Source organism: Ammospiza nelsoni, chromosome 20, assembly GCF_027579445.1.
Source record: "Ammospiza nelsoni isolate bAmmNel1 chromosome 20, bAmmNel1.pri, whole genome shotgun sequence".
In the NCBI taxonomy this organism is placed as follows: Eukaryota; Metazoa; Chordata; class Aves; order Passeriformes; family Passerellidae; genus Ammospiza; species Ammospiza nelsoni.
This window is the reverse complement of record NC_080652.1, coordinates 8,160,520-8,182,597: the sequence shown is the minus strand read 5'-3', so window position 1 is coordinate 8,182,597 and position 22,078 is coordinate 8,160,520. Positions and strand designations below refer to the sequence as shown.

Sequence of the window (22,078 nt, the reverse complement as noted above, 5' to 3'; positions counted from 1 at the left end):
TGACAAACAAACTCACCAACAATGTGCCAGCATAATCCATAAATGAACTGCAAACAGTTCAGTGCTGCAGTTCTGCTGGTGAGCTTCTGCATGGCCTTGCTCCTGCAGGCCAGGACTGCACAGTGATTAGAGAAATTAATAGCTGGAAATGTCAGAGCCTTGTTTGCAAAGCTGGGGCTGCTGTCAGGAGTTGGCTTTGTCTGTGCTTTTCCCTTCCATACAGGGCATACATGAGGACACTTCCTCAGACCACAAGGAATTTTGGGGCCACTCCATTCTAGTGAGGTAAGGTTGTTCTCTAGTTTTGCTTTTTTCCCAGACTGGCACTTTCTCACTGGTTCTGGTCTTTCATTGTTTTTTATTTGTTTGCTTGTTTTTTGTTGTTTTTTTCTTTCTTCTTAAAATAAATTAATATTTAAAAGATTGCTCAAAGCAGTTTAATAACCCATACACAAGCCTCAGCATTCCAATTAAGGATTAAGTATAATTCTTAAATATGAGCAACACAGGCAAAGGTCTGAGTTGTGCAAGTGGCACATTGTGAACATGCTGTGGCCAAGTAATGTTTATGGAGAATTTTATATAGAAAATACCATAAACAGCAGTGACACAGAGTTGTTTGGACCCCTGCACTGGGATTAGTTCTACAGCATGGGGTAGTAAAATGAAAACAAAGCACAAAGTGAATTTAACTTGCCCTTATGCAGAATGGGTTCAAAATAAGGCATCCCTTAAAATTGGCATGGCAGAGGTGAACTTGCCAGTGTAAAAAAATCATGACATAAAAATTACCCACAGAAGTGTATTACTGGGTACAAAAAGAGAAAAATTAAATGCCTTCCTTACTAATGCCAAGCAGTACATTTGGTAGTTCATAACAGCTGATAATCACACAAGGAGACATTAGGGAAGGAAATACTTCAAATTTAGGAAATGCAAATATCTTTGCTGATTGATCCTGATTCGTTGGAACTACTTAGCTGCTGGCACAATGGTGGATTTTAAAAGTGGTTACAAAGTAGGAAATCACAGCAGTTGAGTTGCTTCATCAGTTCATGCTCAGGAGCTCTGCAAAGGAAGTCTGGTTTGCATTCCCATGGGCTTTGCTTTCCAGACAAGACTGTTCAAATACTTGACTTATGGTCCTCATGATTTTGGTGTCTGTGGGCTTTACTTGGCTGAACCTTTTTTTCCTGAAGGTCTTTTCACTCCAGCTCTGGGCTGGCTGATCTCTCCTGCCTGCCAGACACTATTCCTGGTTTCTGTGAAGCCGCCTCTGCTCCTTGTGCTCGATGCTCAGCTGACTGAAAGCTCAAACTGCTGCCGCAGCGCCACCAGGGGAATTGAGGACTCCCAGGAAAGCCTCCCCTGCCTCGGGGTGTTGATGATGTGGGGAACAGGCTGGTGGTGACAGGGAACAGCCGCTGGCTCTTCTGAAATTACAGCTCTGGGGATGGCAGTGGGGGCAGCAGCCCCAGAGCTGCCCTGGGGTGTCCCAGGGGTTGGATATCTGTGAGCAGGGTTAAAAAGCCCTGTGGATCCAGGACTGGGGCAGCAGGGTTGTTGGAGCTGTTTAAAGGTTTCTGGTGAGAGGTTTGGACACTGCTCCGAGGCGGCCGCTAGAGGCCCTGCCAAGCCCATCCCATCTCTGGGATGCTGAGTTTGCTCTCCCTGCAACAGACCCTTCTGCTTCCCCCAGAGCCCACCACAGCTCCTGACCCTTCATCCTCACTCCTGGGGATCTGAGCTCTGGCCTGTCCTCTCGGTGCTGGAACCACATATTGAACATACAGAATGATTATCACCGAATAAATGGTTTCTCATAGAACTGTTTGGGTTGGAAGGGACCTCTAAAGCTCATCCAGTCCAATCCCCCCTTCCACTCCCCACCTTTGACATCAGGTTTCTCAGTTTGACAAAAGGCTGATTTGACCCTTAGCCGAATCAAGGGGAGCACAGAGATAATTCATACAGATGCCAGGATTCTGTTGATATCATCTCTTACGAGCCCATGTGTCTATTTCAGCCTTTGAACAAAAAAGCAGCATTTATTTTCTGGACTAACTGACAGATCTGTAGGAAAGTCAGGCTGGTGCCCTGCCTGGTTTCTCAGTGTGTATCTTGCAATTTTATGCTCACTGAGGCTAAAGTAAAACTTTATTGCACTTTTGTGTTTGGCATTTACAGCCTGTTTATGTAAATTCTTCAAACAGCTTGATTTGTAGTAGAGGAAAACAATTCTTGCTGTATCTTTTCGTCTTTTGAAGTGTCCATCCACTCTGGAAGAGGAGAACTTGTATGGAAATTAAGTAATTTGTCTGGATGTTTTTCTGAGACTTAACTTTGCAGTCTTCCAACAGATGCTGGTCTTGTCATTATCAAACCTCAGGCTGCAAGTTTTATGCACTCATTTTTCTGCTTGGGTCTTAAAATTTTGGCTGCCTGACACTGACTGAAAGTATAGGGCTAGGCTAGAAATTATTACTAAGATTTGGGAACTGTTTCTTGCATGTATGAATCCTATTATTGAAATTTGGGAACTTTTTTGTGTGTATCACCTTGGTCAAGTGCAAAATGACAACAGGAAATTGGAGCAGCAGTGGTGGACTGGCTTTGGTAGGACTATTATGACAAACCATTTGTGCTGTGCTCATCCCTGGAAGCTGAGACACAAACTGGAGAATAACTTTGGTCTCCTCACAGCTTGTGTGTTCAAATTTAAACCACAGGACAGGGCCAAGAAGGTTGGAAACAAGATCTGGGAATAGCATCTCTTGTGTCCCTAACACTTGTCACCATTCAGTCTTAGCAGCTTGTCCTGAAAACCTTTCCAAGACAGCAACTGTGTCACTGGACACTTGTCTGCACCATGGAACACAACAGGGCAGCTGCCACAACTTGGATTTTTCAACCTGAAGTTGCCTCTGCCCCAGGGATATCAAGTGAAGCCAGAGAGGGTGACAGTGACATTCCACTGGCTGTGGCCCCAGTAGTGCCCAGGAGTTGCTCTGTGACCATTTTGAGTTCACCAAGGTTCAGTTCAGTTGGATCAAATCTCCCTAAAAATAGGGCTCTGCTCCAGACTGAGTGGGTGCATTGCAGTGCAAGTGGATAGGGGAAAGGAAAGGAGTGCAAAACAAGGTGGGGTTATGTGAGGAATAAAAATGCTCCTGGAAATACTTGCCATTTCATCTGAGCTGTCATTTCTTCCTATGCCCCCTCCTCTGTATTAATTCTTCCTTCTGTTTTTAGCTGCTTGTTGCCAAAACCTGGTGATTTTAAGGCAAAAGCTTTCTCACAGAAAAGTGAGCCTGGTATGCAAGGGGAAATTGTTTATTCAGGAGTGTCTTCCAGCAGGAGGTAATTTGGAGGGGACAAGGACACTTATTTAGAAAAGGCTGTAGGGTCTGAGATGTGCTGACCTCATGTTTTGTATTTTGAGCCCCAGGGCCATGGTGGGACATCTGGCCTGATGCTGACCTTGCTTTGGAGCAGGGAAAGCAGCACAGGCAGCTCAGTCTGCAGTTTGAACAGGAACCATCTGAGCATCATCCTGCCACCACACTCCCATGGATCACATGGACTGGAAATGGCTTTGATTTTGTAGGGATCTGAGGAGCACAGGGGTGTTTCGTGGGTGTTTTGTTTGCTTGTTGTCACTACACAGAAACTAAGGGCAAAATTAAATCTGCTCTCCCTTACATCTCTAGCTCTGACAGGACAGGAGTCAAGAGGTGCAAGGAGAGATGTTCTGTGGTGTGAGGAGCTGCAGCAGAGCACAGCTGAAGAACACTGGACTCTGTAGCCAGTGGCAGGTATGGGAAACCTCCTTAGTGTGCTGTAAACAGGGATTCTGTGGTCCAGATAACCAAATTATTTCTGTGGGGCTGAGGGAGCTTTAGAGACAAGTCTAAATGGCAAAGATGTGTCTGAATCTGTAATGCCAGGCCTTTGCTGCTCTGCATCCCATCCTTCACACAGGCAGCTTCTTCACCCCATGGCTGTGGCAGGGAGGGGATACTCCTCAGGAAGAAGGCTCAGAAAATGTAAAATCCTGTTTCAAATTATTTGTCCAAGATTCATGTGTGAGAGATTAGAACCTGATGAGTTCCCTGATCCCAGTGCTGGCCCCAGGGAGCAGCTGCAGCTGCTTCTGTGGGGATGTGAGGAGCAGAGTGCAAATATCAGCAAGGGAGAGGCAATGCTTGTGTGCTGGGCTGGCTGCAGGGCAGCTCTTCAGAAAAAGGACTCAGGATGGATCTCAAGTGTTCATTGCAGTGTATTAGATCAGCTAGGTGCTTAAAGGTGGTGAGCAGATGATGCAGGAGCTCTGATCCTTTAATAGGGGTGTTTGCCTGGTGGCCTCCAGGGAGCTTTCTTTTTTTGCGGACGTTGATTTGCAGCCAGGAATTTCTTGAAATCCTTGTCCTGCAATTTTACAGTATTTTCATTACTATTGGAGGTCAGAGCTTCAGGTGCTGTTTGGGAAGTGGGTGTCTCCTCCTTGCACCTGGCACATCCAGGACTCACAATATAGAGGACTTTCAGGTTGGAGTGTGTGACCCAGTCCCTCATGCTGTCCAGGACGATGGGCAGCAAGCTCACCACCCCTCCATAGCGATGCTGCGCCTCCTCCAGGCTCAGGAGGTTCACAACACCGTGGGGGTACCTGGGGGACACAGGGAAACAATTGGCACAGGACAGAGGGAAACAAACAGCCCTGGGAGCCCCAGGGAGAGCAGCAGTGCACAGGCAGCCATTCCCCAAAAGCACAGAGAGAGCTGGACGTGGATTGAAGAGTCCTGCCAAAAACCACCCTGGCACAGATCTGGGGTCTTGGACAGGACACACAGACACTGCCCTGCAGAAACTGGCTCAGTGCAGAGCAGCAGCAGGAAGGAGCAGGAACCTGCCTGAGCACTGCAGGGGCCTCAGGGCACTCCCCTGTCCCGCCATGGACCAGAGAGAGGATGGACAAACAGAGCAGCACTCATTGAGTGCAGGGACACTGGAAGTGTTTGCCAGGAGCTGGCACAGGCAGCTGGGCAGCACCTTGTGCCCTCCCTACAGCCAGGAAGGGACTGGGACAGAAGCCAGGGGGGAACGTGCAGTGCCAGCCCCCAGGGGCTGGGCCAGGCCGGGCTGGGGAGGCACCTACGTGGCTCGAAGGGCAGTGAGGTCGTTGCTGTCGTTCAGGAGCAATTTGCACTTCTCCAAAAGGCCGTTGGTGATGCTGTCCCCAGCGTGAACCGTCTCCATCTTCTGGCTCAGGCAGCGCAGCTCGTTGCACAGGGACACGAACATGTTGAGGATGCGCCTGTCTGTGGCGTTGTAGCAATGGTTGTCCTTGTAGCACTGCACCTGCACGGGGGGAAAATGTGCTGCTGAAAACGGCAGAATGGGAACACCTCACTGGGATGGAATGGCTCAGTGCAATGTCTGCCTCAATCCTCTTCAAGGCAATGAGCAAAGCCCTGCTGCTGTTGGGGAGACGCAGCCCTTGGAAAGGACAACCAGCTCATTGCGTGCCCTAATCCTGACAGCAGCCTGGCTTTCACTCTGCCTTTGGCATCCATCTGGGTTTTGGGCTTGAGTTCTGCTGTCTCAAATCCACAATTCTGATTTGATTTAGATTTTTCTTCTTCCCTTGTCTCCAGGTGGTCTAAGTTCTACTTTTCAGTACAGCATGCTATAAAAATTCCCAGACAATTCACTTAGCAGCCCAGCAAAGCCCTTGCCCACGTGGGACTCTCAGCCCTCAATCCATCATCCTCCCTGTGTAACACAGCCATTATTTTTAATAAGCACTATAGAAAGATACAGCAGCACCAATACCAGGGGGAAGAGCCAGGAATGCTGCTTTCCACTGGCTGAGGATTACAGATTCCATGTGTGCCTGGGGAAGCAGCCTTGCTCTCATTGTTTTCCTGCAGCCTGTGTTTCTGGCTGCTCAGCAGTGCTCAGCTACAACACAAAGTGCTGCTCAGCCTTGAGATTCCTGCTGAGATCACAGGTGGGGTGATCTCTCCCCACCCCTCCAGTCACACACAAACCTTCTGGGGCACTTTTTGTCCATCTCCCCTCCATGAAAACCATTTCTGCAGCCCCAGGAGCCCTCCTGCCCCGTGCTGTCCCTGTGGCCATGCAGGGAGCCCTTGGTGCTGAGGGGTTTGTACCTGGACAATGGATGACACAGGTCTCATCATGTCATGGGCTTCCTCCCGGGTGCGCTCCAGGGCTCTGATGAAGGTGAACTGCTGCTGCTGGAACAGCTTGTACTTCTCCTCAATCTTCCTCAGGGTCTCCACCACCTCATTCATGGTTGCTTACTGCTGGATCTGGATGGAAAAGGAGAAAGGAAGCTGCTTTTTAGAAAGATGCAATTCTACATCTCACCTGGGCTGAAATTGTGCAGGTGTGGTGGTGCTCACAGGAGTCCCAGGATGAGGGAAGGGATGAGAATCTTGACTCCATGTTTCAGAAGGATGATTTATTATTTTATGATATATATTATATTAAAAGAAAATTATATATTAAAACTCTACTAAAAGAATAGAAGGATTTCATCAGAAGGTTAGCAAAGAAAGGAATGGAATGATAATAAAATCTTGTGACTCTCAGAGAGTCTGAGCCAGCTGACTGTGATTGGCCATTAATTAAAAACAACCACATGAGACCAATCACAGATGCACCTGTTGCATTCCACAGCAGCAAATAATCATTGTTTACATTTAATTTCTGAGGCCTCTCAGCTTCTCAGGAGAAAATATCCTAGCAAAAGGATTTTTCATAAAATATGTCTGTGACAGCGTAGGCTAATGGAAAACTTATAAATAACTGTGTAATCATTGGCTTTTGCAAATTATTTTGATATAATATATTTTGCAATCACTGCTTTTATTATTGTATCATTTGTCTGCCTTTTATGGTTAATACCCCAATCCCTGAGTAGATTATATATTGTAGTGTGATAAATATATTATAGTTTAGGCTCTCACAAAATATTACCACAAAGATTGTGTGCTGTGCATTATAACATTAACTGTTGCAGAATAGTTAATGCTTTTATTTTTGTAACTATCTGACAATGGTGAGAATGAGTCAGATAATTTTGTGAAATTGCTAATGCTGATTTCATGTACTAGTGGAGTATCTTATCTGTATGAGAACATTGAAAAGAACCAGGTAAATAAATATAGAAAGAAAGAATGCAAGGAGGATTTTACCACTGATTTTACCAAGGATTTTACCTTCAGCCGGCACTAACTGCCAAACCACAGAACACGGACCCTTGTGAGGAAATTAAATACATCAATTTCATCTGCAGTATGGCACACACCTTAAGAAGTGTCAAGGTTGAAGCAAGCAAAAAGAATTCCCAGAATATGAAAACTCAAATGAATCTTTGACTATGTATAATCTTCATGAAATGTATTTGACCAATGTAACAAAAAACTATATAAGGAAATAATTTTAAGTTAACTGGCACGCCTCTGGCAGTTGCCGAGCACCCAGTGCTGTTATTAGTTTGTCCCTCTTATCCCTTTTAAAGCTTTTAAAATTTTAAAGATTGAGGCTCGTTTCTCACAATTACAAAAGAAAAAAAGTAAAAAGCAGGAAAAACCAGCGATCTGTTGTGCCTGCAGTCCTGGAGCCCCAAGCAGTAAGTCAATAATGCCTCGGTGACGGTGCTGCAATAGGAGGCAGAGCCCCAGGGGAGCGGTGCCAGTGTGATGTCACAGACGCCGCTGTGGGAAGGCAGAGCGGCCATGCCTGAGCCTCAGCCACAGCGGGGCCGGGGCTGCCCCAGACCCTTCTCTCCCGCCTGGGAATCCTCGCCCCGGCGCCTCCCCAGCTCTCCCGCTCCCTGCGGCCGGCCCGGGCCGTTGGTGCGGCCGTGTGCGCTCCGCTCCCGCCCCGCGGGCCCTGCGGCTCCTACCGGCCGGTGTTGCGGCGCTGTTGGTGCGGCAGCTCCCGGGAGAGGCCGGGCCGGGCGGGAGGAGCGGGCGGACAGCGCAGGCCCTCGGCCCCGCCGCGCCGCCGCCGCCATGGCAACCGTCGCTGTTCGATGACGTCTCCCCCATTCCCTCTACACTAAACGAGGCACTGGCCACGCCCCTGCGTGGGGATAGGCCGCTTTCTGTCGCGCGGTGATGACGCCCCGGTTAGCAACGCGTCGCGTTGCCAGGGGCGGCCATGGCGGAGGCGGACACGGAGGACGCGGCCCGGCCGTGGCCGCCGCCCGCGGGCGCCTACGCGGAGGAGCGGGGGCTCTTCCAGCTCCTGCAGGTGAACGGGGAGCCGGGCGGGACTGAGGGGCAGCGGGGCGGGATCCTGTGCAGGGTGATGGGCGGGTATGGGAAGTTTGTTCTGTGAACAGGGACTGTGGGGTCCAGATAACCAAACTGTTTCTGTGGGGCTGAGGGAGCTTTAGAGACAAGTAAAATTTCAGGGACGTGTATGAATCTGTAATGCCAGGCCATTGCTGCTCAGTATCCCATCCTTCACACAGGCAGCTTCTTCACCCAATAGCTGCAGCAAGGAGGGGATGTTCCTCAGGAAGAAGGCTCAGAAAATGTAAAATCCTGTTTCAAATTATTTGTCCAAGATTCATGTGTGAGAGATTAGAACCTGATGAGTCTTGACTGGTCCCTGCTCCCACTGCAGTGCTGGCCCCAGGGAGCAGCTGCAGCTGCTTCTGTGGGGATGTGAGGAGCAGAGTGCAAACATCAGCAAGGGAGAGGGAATGCTTGTGTGCTGGGCTGGCTGCAGAAAGTGGGCTCAGGACGGTTCTCTGGTGTTGATTGCACTGTATTAGATCAGCCAGGTGCTAAAAGGTGGTGAGCATACAACGCAGGAGCTCTGATCCTCTAACAGGAGGTGTTCCCTGGTGGGATCCAAGGGGCTTTCTTTCCTAAACGTGGGTCTTCATACTTGCACCTCTCACACTCTTTCTCCTGCAATAACACAATATTTTTGTTACTATTGGAGGTCTGAGCTGCACAGTGCCCAGCAGGGGCTGTTTGGGAAGGGGATTTGTGCTTCCAGGCCATGGCAGGTGCATGACTCACATTGGGGATCAGGTACTTCTTGGAGTGTGTGACCCAGGCCCTCATGGTGTCCAGGACGATGGGCAGCAAGCTCACCACCCCTCCATAGCGATGCTTTGATTCCTCTATGCTCAGGAAGTTCACAACCCTGTGGGGGTACCTGGGGGACACAGGGAAACAATTGGCACAGGACAGAGGGAAACAAACAGCCCTGAGAGCCCCAGGGAGAGCAGCAGTGCACAGGCAGCCATTCCCCAAAAGCACAGAGAGAGCTGGACGTGGATTGAAGAGTTCCGCCAAAAACCACCCTGGCACAGATCTGGGGTCTTGGACAGGACACACAGACACTGCCCTGCAGAAATTGGCTCAGTGCAGAGGAGCAGGAAGGAGCAGGAACCTGCCTGAGCACTGCAGGGGCCTCAGGCCACCCCCTGCCCTGCCATGGACCCGAGGGAGGATGGACAAACAGAGCAGCACTCATTGAGTGCAGGGACACTGGCACAGGCAGCTGGGCAGCACCTTGTGCCCTCCCTACAGCCAGGAAGGGACTGGGACAGAAGCCAGGGGGGAACGTGCAGTGCCAGCCCCCAGGGGCTGGGCCAGGCCGGGCTGGGGAGGCACCTACGTGGCTCGAAGGGCAGTGAGGTCGTTGCTGTCGTTCAGGAGCAATTTGCACTTCTCCAAAAGGCCGTGGGTGACGCTGTCCCCAGCGTGAACCGTCTCCATCTTCTGGCTCAGGCAGCGCAGCTCGTTGCACAGGGACACGAACATGTTGAGGATGCGCCTGTCTGTGGCGTTGAAGCAGTGATGGTCCTTGTAGCACTGCACCTGCACGGGGGGAAAATGTGCTGCTGAAAACGGCAGAATGGGAACACCTCCCTGGGATGGAATGGCTCAGGGGTTTGTACCTGGACAATGGATGACACAGGTCTGATCATGTCATGGGCTTCCTCCCGGGTGCGCTCCAGGGCTTTGATGAAGGTGAACTGCTGCTGCTGGAACAGCTTGTACTTGTCCTCGATCTTCTTCAGGGTCTCCAGCACCTCATTCATGGTTACTTATTGTACTTATTGCTGGATCTGTGGGGGACAGGAGAGACAGCAAGCTGCTTTTTAGAAATGATGCAATTCTGAATCTTGCCTGAGCTGGAATTGGGTAGCTTGATGGAAAACGTACCTTAAAAAAAAAAAAAAAAAAAAGGAAAGGGGGGGGGAAGCGGAGATCTGCTGTGCCGAAGCCCTGCAGCCCCGGAGCCCCGGCAGTCACTCAGTGCCTTCGGAATGCTGAGAGCCCCAGGGGAGCGGTGCCAGTGTGATGTCACAGACGCTGCCGGGCTGTGGGAAGGCAGAGCGGCCACGCCTCAGCCACAGCGGGGCCGGAGCTGCCCCAGCGCCTCCCCGGCTCTCCCGCTCCCTGGGGCCGGCCCGGACCCCCCGGAACCCCCCCGTGCGGCCGTGTGCGCTCCGCTCCCGCCCCGCGGGCCCTGCGGCTCCTACCGGCCGGTGTTGCGGCGCTGTTGGTGCGGCAGCTCCCGGGAGAGGCCGGGCCGGGCGGGAGGAGCGGGCGGACAGCGCAGGCCCTCGGCCCCGCCGCGCCGCCGCCGCCATGGCAACCGTCGCTGTTCGATGACGTCTCCCCCATTCCCTCTACACTAAACGAGGCACTGGCCACGCCCCTGCGTGGGGATAGGCCGCTTTCTGTCGCGCGGTGATGACGCCCCGGTTAGCAACGCGTCGCGTTGCCAGGGGCGGCCATGGCGGAGGCGGACACGGAGGACGCGGCCCGGCCGTGGCCGCCGCCCGCGGGCGCCTACGCGGAGGAGCGGGGGCTCTTCCAGCTCCTGCAGGTGAACGGGAGCCCGGGCGGGACTGAGGGGCAGCGGGGCGGGATCCTGTGCAGGGTGATGGGCGGGTCTGCCAGGTGATGGGCGGGTGTCCGCGTGCGGGACGCGGCCGTGGGCTCTCCCAATTAAATATTTTAATTAGTTACTGTGGCTCATAGGTGTGATTTGATTTGCGGGAGAACGTGGCGCCCCATGGAAGGAAGGAGTCGGTGGAAGGCGGGGCAGGGCGGGACGGGAGGGGTGGAGGAGGAAGGGGCCAGTGATAATTTGGGTGCGGGAGAAGGCGGTGAAGGTTTTGCGGGCTGAGCCGGGGCCGTCCCCGCCTGCTGCTCATCCCCAGGGTGAAACCTTCACCCTTTTGCTCCTGTTGTGCCTGTTGGCCGCGGTTTCAGCGATAAAGCGGTAAAAGTGCACTTGTGGCGCTATGATTTCGGTACTTGGCAGCGCTGGTCCCCTGCTGTAGGGAAGGGTGGGTTTGGTTCTGCACTTCGGGAAAAGCTCTTGTGTAGGGCATGGCGAGATTTGTGGGAAGGACTAAAAATCCTGGTGCTGTTGTGATAGGAGAGCTTGCTGGAGAGCATTCCCCTGTGTGCTGCTCTAAACTCTGCTAAAAAGTCATTTTCACTTGCTCAGAGCTCACTGAAATACGCACACATGTTTATTTCTTTTCCTGTTTTGTTTTTGTGCTGTCTTTTTCTCTGTTTATTATGACTCTTGCAGCATAATATTTGTGTTTTGATTTGTTTTTGTTTCTTTTTTTAATGAATTACTGTGTTTTGCAAGTCACAAGTCATTGGATGCAGCTGCAGGGACTCATATTACATAAAATGTTTGTGGGATTTACTCAGGGTGGTATTTTCGTGCTTTACTTGTGTTGGAGCAAGATAATGACACAAACACGGGTTGAAATTGTTGTGGTAAAGCATTTACAAAACACAAACACAAAAGTAGAAACTACACGAGACCCAAAATATGAACCTCCCCCAGAGATTAACAGATCGACTCATGTGAAATTAAACTGAGTTTAGCAGAGTTGAAGAAATAAAAGGATTTGGGCAAGAAGCAGTGCCAGTGTCAATCACTGTCAGCCTGAACGTTTTTGAATTATAATAAACCCAGATTTTGTTAGGTTTGTTATTTATACAGGTGCTGGTAAGTGTAGTGCAGAATCCAGATTGTTTAGTTTAAATAAATGTTGCTGGAAAGTAATAATTTTTAAATGAACTTCCAATAAAAATACAAATTTCATCTTTTATGCTCTGTGCTACTCAGACCTTGATGCATCAGGACTTGCATGATAACCAGTTTATAAACAAGATTAAGTATTTTAATTGTTCTAATGAAGTGGATGAGGTAGAAAAGGAAAATAGGCCACTCTAATAACAGACAATCAGTTGGTGAGGATATAAAATTTTATGGACTAGATGGACTTTATGGAATTCAGTTGCAGATATAAAAGTGTTATGACTGCTGTTCAGAAATGTCTCTTCCAGCATGAGCATTTCTGCAGCTTGTCTAAATTAGAGCATTAGTTCTGTTTGATGTTTAATTTTAATTACAGGACTTTGTGGCTGGGCTGAAATGTCGTGCTAGGAGATGTGTGGATTTCTCAGGTTTTTTCTTTTTTTCTGCCCGTAAAGCCCAAATCCTCCCTGAAACCAGTGCAAGCTCCCCACTGCTATGGGTGGGGGCTGAAACAAGGTTCTGTATAACCTCAAGGGTTCAACGTGAAAATGGGCTCCAAAACAGACATTCAAGGCAAGGTTTAAGCCTTTTTTTTGCCTTTTTTCCTCCCCCCTCCTTTTCCAGCAGGAGCCATGGCTGGTACAGGTGTGAAATGTGCCATTTCTGTGGGTTTTGTTTTCCACAGCTCTTGTCCGTTCTGCACTCCTCTGGGCTGGTCAGGGAATGTGTTAGAGAAGGCTCCTCTTGCCCTGCAGCGACACAAATCCAAGTTAACTCTGGTTTTTAAACTCTTTGTATGGTTTTCATGTCCGTTCTGCCTCATTTTCAACCCCCGTCTGCTCGAACCAAATATTTCTGGTGTCCTTATGTACTGAATTGAATAGGTTGGGTTTTTTTACTGGCAATTTTCTGACGATCTTCAGTTTTTCAGCATCTAAAATAGGTTCTGAAGTCTCAATTTTGTCTGTGAAAGAAAATAAATAAGCATTTATAAGCTGTTTAGGATCCTCATTGTAAAATTGCTGTAAAAATTCAAGATATCACGACTGCAGAGCCGTGTTCAATTTTCCCCTGACTTTGTCCTATTTATTTCCAGAACATGCTTGAAGAGCTATTAATTCATAAGCCAGATGATCCCATTGAGTTCATGATAAACCACTTAAAGCAAAACAATGATGATGGTAAGTGGAAATGGAGACACCAGAAATAGTTCAGCTCCTGATTTGTTGGGAGCTGTGCTGCTCTTGGCAGGTGATGGATCAAACTTTTCAGGCTGAGTCTTGGGGAGGGGGGGGAAACAAAAAAAAAAAAAAAAGGTGAGCATTTTAGAATACTTACAGGCAAGATGCTTTTAATTTCTTTTTTTAGTGAGTAATCTAATAAGAAATGCACTTTAACCGTTCTAACAATGAAACCCTCTAAGGGAATAACAAAGAGTTCTGGTGTATCAATTATTAATGCCTTCTGTGCCCCATCTGATATTTCCTGTTGTCTTTAAGGTCGCTAATTACTCCTTTTGTCAGGTGTAAATTTGGGTTCCTATTCTACCTGGGCTGGCAGATTTCTCTGCTTTTTGATTAGTTTGTTACTCTCTGCTGTTAATGAGTTCCACAGCTCAGTGGCATCTCAGCTGAAGGAACAGTGAGTGTGTCTGCTCCTCTGTGGAACAAAACCTGGTAAATTGAATGGGAAGTCTGTATTCTGCACAATAAAAGCATGTACCCTCAATCAAATTATTTGATTTACAAACTGTTCACCCTTAGGCAGATTATATTTGGATATGCACAAGTGAACTGTAATTTTTGTTCTGCGTGAGCTGTCAGGGGGAGCTGGTGTCATGGAGCTTTGATGTTTCTTTAAAACCAGAGTAAACCATTATGAAAGTTGTGCTGCAGCATCAATGAAATCATTATCACTGGAGGTGCCGTGAGCTCTTAGTGATGGTGATTGAAATGCTGCTAAATATGTTAAAGAAAAAAAAAAAATCAAATCCTGCAAATTGTGCCCAGCCTTTTCTGGTGCAGGCAGCCTGAATAATCAATCTGGTTTGCAGACCCGTGGAAAATATGTGTAAGAATTTCCTGCAGTTTGATAGAATGCTGATAAAATTTCTTCACATTGGGCTAACATTTGTCCTGCAGCCCCACAGTATTATTTTAGCAGAATTAGGCAGGTTTCCATCTAATGACTTCAGTACTTAGAGGCTAAAGACAGAATTACAGCAGTTGTTTGTCAAGGGGAAAATGCTGTCTGATTTTGGTCTGGAACACCCTGGTAAGGAAGGAGAGGGACTCTAATTAAAATTAAAGCCTAAATGTTGTTTTAAGAATAAATTATATGGAAAATAATGTAACAGAAATGTGTAGCAGAGTTGATTTTACTTTTTGATCATGGAGGAAGGTGCTGACTATTTAGAAGAAAAAAACCTTATTAGAGCCATCAGTAAAGTGATGAATTTTCATGATCTTGCCTTGCCTAGACAGTTTTAGCCCTAGAGAAAATTTCAAACAGAGATGTGTGGAAAAGAAGCATTGCATCTATCCCAGGTGTGAAGTTAAAAACCCTTTTTAATTAATAATAGGATCCAAAGTACTTTTAAAAATATAAACCAGTCTAATGGTGATTATAGCTTACAAGTGCCTCAAAAATCTTGTAGGTCAAATGTGTGGCAAAGTGTGCTTAGGGCTCTGTGCTATTGTTCTTTCATGTGTTCCTTCTAAAAACCTTCAAGGGCCACATAAAGGCTGATAACTCTTTCATATTCAAAAAATGCAAGTTTTCTACATGGTATCTTGGTTTGTGCTAATGAAAAAAGCTTTCAGGGTCTGAGTGGCATTTCTGTGAGCTCAAACCTCTGAAGGAAAAAGTTCTGCAAGAATGTTCAGTGTGTACCCTGTGCTTCTCCTCTTTGACAAAAGATTTCTCTTACAAGTTAAGCAAATTTTGTTGTATTGACATTAATCATAGAATCTTCTGGATTTAAATGGAACTCTGTGAGTCCAGCTGTTTTGTGTTATTTCAGGATTAAAATAGGAACCCATATTTAGGAATAGGAACCCAAATTTACACCTGACAAAAGGAGTAATTTGTTGTTGCTAAAATTGTTGTTGAATGTTAAAACTAGCTTTACTTGGACAAGTAAAGCCCATAAGATCTCATCAGACTAAATACAGAATTAAATATTATTTTTTTACTGAAGAAAAAGGCATTTCCCAGAATTTCCTGCCTTCATGTAGCTGCTGCATTAAATAGTGACTATTTGCTGCTTGGAGGGGTTAAACATTACACCCAGTGGTGTCCTGGTGGTGCCCCTGTGTCAGATGTTTGGGGAGAAGGCTTCAGAGGAGTCCTACAAGTGTGCAAATGAGTAAATCAGTGAATTACACTGCCCCATCTGCTGCCAGCCACTAAGCAGAGAGCAAACCAGATTTAGTACAAAGTGAGCATTTACAGTAGCCCTGGGCAATATTAAAGCATGAGATGGTGTATATAATGGTATGTTTCGTTTTTTATCAAACGTTTGTCCAAGAAAGCTGTGTATTAAAGCTTCAATACCTAAGGGCTTTCTTGTGAATTTTAAATCATGCTCCTAGTTAAACCTCAAAAGGATCTGTGGATGGAAAGGTTTTTTGATTTTCTTTGAAGTGGTTTGAAGAAGTTGATTAGTGTTGGCACCCAAGCACTCTTTTATGACGCTGTTTATAAATAATTCCTAAGTACCGGGCTGGAGTTTCAAGGTGTTAGATTTTAAAAAAACCCTAGGATTTAATCACATTACATTTGAAAGAAATTAGGTGATAAAAAAAGCTGATGTATCCTTTTAAAGTATTTTTCTACATTGTGTACTAGTTCTGTTGCACTTGCAGGAACCAATAAGGGGGGAGTTGTTCTTAAACCTTCCAAGTCAGATAACTTTGTAAAGATGAATCTGTAATTTGGGTTTCATGTATGTTTAAAAATTGCACCTGCCCAATAACTGTTAAGTGCATGAAAGGCCTCATGAAAATACATTTCACATCCTTGCCTGTCTGCTCCCATCAGACACGATCTCCCTTGGTTATTGAGAGCTGAGGAGGTTTTTGGGTGAGTGAATCCCCCCTCTGCTCTGACCTGTGTTACTCCCAATAAATACTAACCAGTCCCTGCTGCACAGACTCTGATTTGGGGATTTTTTTTTCCCCCCTATGGTATAGGGGGAAAAAACATCAAAGCTGTTAATATAAAATGACAGTTCAAGGGATTGCAGCCCAAAGTGTATTTATGGAACAAGTCCCAAATACTTTCCTAAGAGTGACTCCATTTTCTCCTGTTTGTCTTGCCTCTGATTCATTCCCAACAAAGCTCATTGCAGTCATGCCCATTGTGTTGTGTGTGTGCACTGGATTAGGAATTCCTCAGAACTGGGATGCATTTTTGTACCTTGCCCCCTCAGAGAAAGGAGAGGAATGTGCAGCAGAGAAACACAAGAAACAGAAATGACGAAAATTACTTTAAATGGCGACTAGAAAAATTGAAGGCTGCTGTCAAAAAGCATAGTGAGGGAGTCCTTCATTCTGCAGTATCTAAATCTTCTCTGAGCCCTGACACAACCTATTTAGGTGAAACTAAAAACTGAAATATTTGTTCAGCACAAAATGTGTTAGTTCTGAATCAGTGTTTCAGGAATAAAAGTCAAGCTCAGGTAAGAAAATGTTTGTACCTTATGGTTCACCCACTAAACTCTCCATGTTTCAATGGATTGAGATATACATATCTTATCTATCTCTCCAAGTGGCATGGTTAGAGTGTTAATCTCATTGACCATGGAGATTAAAGGAGGACCCAGGTGGCACTGATTTTCTGTTCCCCCTTTTTTTCCCCAGTGGGGCCAAATCCTGAAATCCCCACTGAGATTTCCAGCTGCAATAATTGTTTCATGCTGGCTACATTGGTATTATGCAGTACAAGAGTGGGAAACTGGAGGGGATTTTTGCTGTTCTGCACTTTGATATTTGCATGTCCTTGTTCCACAGCTCCAAGAATTTGTGTCCTTGGTCCACCTGCTTCTGGGAAAACTACAGTTGTGAGTACCTTACCCTCAGTGTTGCAGCACTTCCCACTCTCTCTCTTACTTTCTACTGAGCTCAGCATTTTGGAGAATTTTATTCTGGGAAAAGAATTTTGACATTTATCCAAGTGATAGATGAACACCAGACAAATTAAAGGGTGTTATTCCTGAGGGATACACCTGGGTGTTAAACTACATATTAAATAGATATTTTCAAGTGAGGTCTGTGAGAACTCACTCAGGTAGTGAAACTACTGGAATACAACAGGATTCTGCCTGCCTTGTTTTCCCTGCCTTTTAACAGGACTAATTAGCCTGGGGGAAATAAGTTAATTACACAATTACACCACATTTGTGGTGTTCCCTTGCTGTGAATTGCTCCTTTTGCATGGTCAGTTGTCTCAAGTCCACTGGCACCATTAAATGCAAAGGTCAGAGTTGCATTTGAACCTCAGAAACGGCAGATGATGCTGGTGAGGGCATGGCAGGAAGAATATTTCCTTCTTTAAATTCTGTGTTAAGGTGCAGGAGTTGAAAAAGTTGCTATTCAAAGCTGGATACTCTTGAGCATCTTTATAAGAAACTACTTAAAGGTGCTTATATATGTCTGAATACTTAAATGTATGGCTAAGGAAACTTTTTCTGCAGCCTTCTGAAAAAAAAATGCTTCATTTTCTTTCCAAATATTTCAACCTGTATTTTTTTTTCCTCCCCTCAGGCAATGTGGCTTTGTAAACATTTCAATGCCATACGTGTCTCTCAGGAGACTTTGTTATTCAAGGAAGTATTAAGGCAGACAGAGGAAGCAAAGGCATATAAAGAAAGAAACCAGGTGTGTAAGAGAATATAGTACCAGTTGTTCTCGTGTCACAGAACAGGAATTATGTGGCATTCCCATGATTTCCACTGCTGAGTTGAGCAGATGACAGTAAAGATTCTCTTCTCTCTGTGCTGTGCATTGGTGTGTCAGGACACAGAGCAGGGGCAAGAGAGGGAGACAATCCAAAATAAAGGAAGTCTTGAAAATTCCAACCTTGGAACAAGCAGCAGAACTGGGAAAAATCCAGGAATGCACAATCCAGTCTAGAAAAGCTCCATTCTATTATTAAACACAGTGTCTTCTATCTGGGCATGTTTGATAATCTCAATAAAATAAGCATTAATCTCTGAGGTCTCCTTTGGTACAAAATGCTCTGGAAAATATGTACACAAAGAACTTTTTTTTGATCTGACAGTGCTACTTAGTTGTGCATGCTTGATTTCTCTGTAGCATGACACAAATAACTTACTTGGTGCATTAGCTCAAAAGGAGGATGACAATCCAGTCAGCTCCTGACAGCCCTGGAAGCTCTCAAGCTGAGGCAGGAGCAGCTGACTCAGATTGTTGAATTTTCCCCAATTCTGTGCACCTGAGTGGCTCCAGTCAGATTTTTAAATCCATTCATTGTGAGCATCCTAATTGATGTTCAATGAACATTTTTTTCCAGGTGCCATGACTCCCAGGATCGGTTGATTAGTAATGTAATTAATTGTCTTATTATTAAAAATTAGTGACAGATTGAAAAAACATGTTGAAAGGTTATCTTGAATACAGAGAACTGTCTGATTCCTGCCTTTTTGGCTGATTCCTTCCTCCAGTGTCAAGGTATTCCATGAGAAATAACTGGAAGAAGTCTGGGTTTTTGTGATTTTCTCTAACAAGTCTACTAGTTTGAGTTTATATTTTGTCCTTTATCACCCATTTTCATAAAAATTTAAGCAATTTCCTACCTGTAGAAATTCTGCACCCCTGCTAAATCCAATTTAGAATCGGAATTGGCCAACAGATTTGTAATTTACTGATATGGCAGACAGTGTGATACACAGATTGGGGTTTTTTCCTTAGAAAATTAGGCTAAAATAGGGTAGTGTTTATAATTGAATAAAATACTGGATAAGTAAATGAAGTTTGGAGATGCCTCAAGTAGCACACTTCAAGATCTGAGAGCAAAGAGTTCACTGAACTCCCTGAACTCACTGGCAAAAATGTTTGCATTTGGCTGGGGTGAGATGGAATTATTCTTACTGAGGATATGTACTTTGAAATCTTAGTTCTAATTATTAAAGATTGTTTTGATAGGTTCATAAATTTATACTTGGAGGGGGAGAGTTTAAAACAAAAATTCCCTTTGGTTTAATTACTGTAATTATTAACATATTTCAGACTATACAGATGCACTTTCAAGGGTGTCCTTTTGGGCTTATTTGATGTAAAAAGATGGATGGTGTGGAAGATGAAAGTCAAAAATGTCAAGGCTAATCAGGTAGTGAGGAGGGCCTGCAGAGCAGAGGCTGCTGGTGGTTCAGCACTGTGCAGTTTGCCTTTGGAGTTGATTTTTGCACCCCAGGAGGAGGTTTTCACTAAATAATTTTGTTCTTTTATGTGAGTTTGTTTCTTTGAATGTAACTCCTAGAATTAGGAGGAAGCTCCTGGGTTTCTCTAGGTTGGGATGAATGTTCAGGAGCAGAACAAGAGCTTTTATATGAGTTTGGATATAACCAGGGCATTAAGAATTTGTAGTCCTGGCCAAGGCAATTTAATAAATGGAGAGGAAAAGCAGGAGATAAGGCTGTGGTTTTTGGAGAGTCTGGTGTGAAGATCATAAACACAATTTAATGTTTTTTCTCACTCCTAAGGCTGATGTGGCTGCATTAACCCCAGAGCAGAGGTCAGGCAGTTTGAGGTCACTTGGATCTGGTCAAAGGCTGCAGAAAGCTCTGCAAATGTTTGTTCACATATTTTACCTACTCATTTTACCTACCTTCAGCCAAGCTTCCATCTCCTTTGTGTTCACCCATTGAAGCATTTGGGTTTTCCTGGCACAGGGAGCCATGGAAGGCATTTTTAAAATCCATCATTGCTCTCTGAAGTTCCATTTTTCAAGTTGGACAAGCAATCATTCACCCACACATACCTGGCCACTGACTAATGAGCACAGCTCAGGTAGTGAATTTTAAATACTGAGTGTTCAAAGCAAAATGTGATCATTCTGCATGTAAAAATACTCCAAAAAGAAGTCAGATATTTTTGAATATTCAGTAAATTGGAGAACCACAAGCTACCAATAAATATTCCATGAACAGAAAAAGAGGCTACATTTTTGGATAAATCATTGCAAATTACTCCCTCATCTCTAGTTATTATAATGTTAATAGGAAGCATCTTCAGGTTTTCCTATAGTGAAGTCTAATGATGAGCAATTGCATGTTTCACTTTTCCTGTTAACTGGGTAAAATAAGAAGTTGAAACAACTGTGGTAATTGTGGGTTTTGTGGGATGGGTGTGCTCTTAATGCTCCACTAAATTGCAGTTAAGGTGTTTGCATAATACCTAATAACTTCAAGCTGCTCCAGAGTTGTGTCACGTCCCTGTGCTTTTTAAAAAGAAATAAAATAGAAGAGAAAAATAAATCCAAGGCATCCTTAACTATGCATGGTCAGCATTCCAATCTATTCCAATCTAAGCCACTCTGAAGGAACAAAAAGAAAATGTTTCAGGTTTGTGTATCTAAAAACAAGACCAACCTTTCATGTGTATTTATCTGAAAAAAATAAATCTAAACATTCATTATACTCAGGATCCCAAAGTAAATTTCTTCAGACTTGATTGCTGTTCTCTCCAAGGTGCCAGTTTGGAGAAGCCAGAATTTTTTAGCTGAAGTTGTTTTCAGAGCAAATATATCCAAAACTTCCAAGAAAAATGTCTACTGAAAAAGCTGCCCTACCAAAAAAGTGTGGCAATTTTATGAAAGGGGAATGAAATACAACTCTGAGTAGACCAGGCATGGAAATTGAAGTATGATGTTCCTGAAATAACATGGAATATTTAAAATTAATCATGAGTGGGTACCGTTTTTCAGCAAATATGGAAATAGTGATTAAACCAGCGTGGGTAGAAAAGTGTTCTGAACCTGACCAAAACCCCAGAGCAGTTTTCCTTTACCTGCTCTCAGTGTTGGGACAGCTCTGTGGGCAAGGTGTGGTTTGGCTGTTACCAAATGTGTGTCACTGCCCATTATTGCAGATTTCTGGGAAGTGCAATCCCATCTCCCAGGCTCACCATATATTTATGTGTTTATGAGAGATAAATGATAAATGGGCTGCCTGATACGTACCAGATATCCTGATTTCTAGAGGAATAATTAGGCATTCTGCAAGCAGCCTATTGAAAATGATTTTGTAGGCCACTGCTCAGTGGGGGGAAAAAACTGCCCAGGAAATGAGACTGGAATGGAGCCACAGAGAGCAGAAGGAGCGAAAACACTGAAATAGCTGAACGCGTGTCCTTGGCTGTTTTTGTGCAGCCAACCCCACTGCAAAGGCAGCAGTGAGAGCACCGCTGCACGGAGAGGAGGGAGGGTGAGTTTGGTGTGGATTGGTTTGGCAGGGCAGCCCCCAGCAGCGAGCAGCCTGCTGTGACACGGCGTGTGGAAGGAGCAGGCAGGTGCTGGCTGTCCCTGGCAGCAGCGTGGTGCCCCTGTGCAAGGTGGCAGGGGCTCTGACAAAGCACCCTGGGGACCTGCTGGCTCTGAGCAAGAGCAGCAATTTCCTTCCCTCCCGCTCTGCTACCTGCCCCAGTGTTGGCTGATGTGCGGAGAGGCACTGAGAGCTGGGGAGAAACGAGATAAAGAAAAGCAAACCCTGCCTGCCTGGGCCACCTGGGCTCTGCTGGGTGTGCTGGAGCACTTTCTGCACCTTCCTTCAAAGTGCCATTCCCACCACTCCTTGTGAGATTGTCTCATCATCTAGTAAAGGAGATTTTATGAAATCTTCCCACATCATCAGCCAGATTTTTCTCGTTGTGTGAGTTGAAGTTCAAAGGGGTTGCTCCAAGGAATATTTTTTCCAGATGCTACGAGTCCCAGGATTAGTTGATTATGTAATTATCAACCATGTATTATAGTTGATCAATGT

The 22,078-nt window shown here is 45.7% G+C and overlaps 3 protein-coding genes across 5 annotated transcripts in view; 1 reads left to right on the top strand and 2 right to left on the bottom strand.

Annotated features, from left to right (window-relative positions):
* Positions 1 to 3,010: 3,010 nt before the first annotated feature.
* LOC132082218 (sperm acrosome-associated protein 9-like) lies at positions 3,011 to 8,047 on the bottom strand. Of its 2 annotated transcripts, none has more exons than XM_059486385.1 (4): positions 7,940 to 8,047; positions 6,177 to 6,338; positions 5,159 to 5,361; positions 3,011 to 4,669 (listed from the first exon to the last, which is right to left on the bottom strand). In XM_059486385.1, exons 2-4 carry the CDS (start codon positions 6,318 to 6,320, stop codon positions 4,339 to 4,341), a joined length of 678 nt encoding a protein of 225 aa, XP_059342368.1. In that variant the 5' UTR covers positions 6,321 to 6,338; positions 7,940 to 8,047; the 3' UTR covers positions 3,011 to 4,338. The 2 variants fall into 2 exon arrangements, with proteins under 2 accessions (XP_059342368.1, XP_059342370.1); XM_059486387.1 differs by lacking the exon at positions 7,940 to 8,047 and adding an exon at positions 7,251 to 7,411.
* A 733-nt stretch (positions 8,048 to 8,780) lies between these two features.
* LOC132082333 (sperm acrosome-associated protein 9-like) lies at positions 8,781 to 10,635 on the bottom strand. The gene is made up of 5 exons (XM_059486571.1): positions 10,547 to 10,635; positions 9,959 to 10,129; positions 9,676 to 9,878; positions 9,072 to 9,210; positions 8,781 to 8,957 (listed from the first exon to the last, which is right to left on the bottom strand). Exons 2-5 carry the CDS (start codon positions 10,100 to 10,102, stop codon positions 8,871 to 8,873), a joined length of 573 nt encoding a protein of 190 aa, XP_059342554.1. The 5' UTR covers positions 10,103 to 10,129; positions 10,547 to 10,635; the 3' UTR covers positions 8,781 to 8,870.
* Positions 10,636 to 10,869: 234 nt separating this feature from the next.
* AK8 (adenylate kinase 8) overlaps positions 10,870 to 22,078 on the top strand; it is a 66,630-nt gene continuing 55,421 nt past the window's right edge. Inside the window, exons 1-4 of one of the 2 annotated variants that reach the window (XM_059486442.1) lie at positions 11,149 to 11,295; positions 13,175 to 13,259; positions 17,091 to 17,140; positions 17,844 to 17,957. In XM_059486442.1, coding sequence (XP_059342425.1) covers positions 13,178 to 13,259; positions 17,091 to 17,140; positions 17,844 to 17,957 — 246 coding nt within the window. In that variant the 5' untranslated portion in view covers positions 11,149 to 11,295; positions 13,175 to 13,177. Of the gene's footprint in view, positions 10,897 to 11,148; positions 11,296 to 13,174; positions 13,260 to 17,090; positions 17,141 to 17,843; positions 17,958 to 22,078 lie in introns of those variants that run through there. The other variant, XM_059486443.1, reaches the window with a different exon arrangement.

Bases quoted from the DNA above. Each gene is read 5' to 3' on its own strand.
- LOC132082218 (XM_059486385.1), bottom strand. From the start codon at position 6,320: ATGAATGAGGTGGTGGAGACCCTGAGGAAGATTGAGGAGAAGTACAAG. The intron at 5,362-6,176 runs GTACAAACCCCT...CCCCCCGTGCAG, and splicing joins CTGTGTCATCCATTGTCCAG to GTGCAGTGCTACAAGGACAA. The intron at 4,670-5,158 runs GTAGGTGCCTCC...TGTGTCCCCCAG, and splicing joins CTCACTGCCCTTCGAGCCAC to GTACCCCCACGGTGTTGTGA.
- LOC132082333 (XM_059486571.1), bottom strand. From the start codon at position 10,102: ATGAATGAGGTGCTGGAGACCCTGAAGAAGATCGAGGACAAGTACAAG. The intron at 9,211-9,675 runs GTAGGTGCCTCC...TGTGTCCCCCAG, and splicing joins CTCACTGCCCTTCGAGCCAC to GTACCCCCACAGGGTTGTGA. The intron at 8,958-9,071 runs GTGAGTCATGCA...GTGTTATTGCAG, and splicing joins AGAAGTACCTGATCCCCAAT to GAGAAAGAGTGTGAGAGGTG.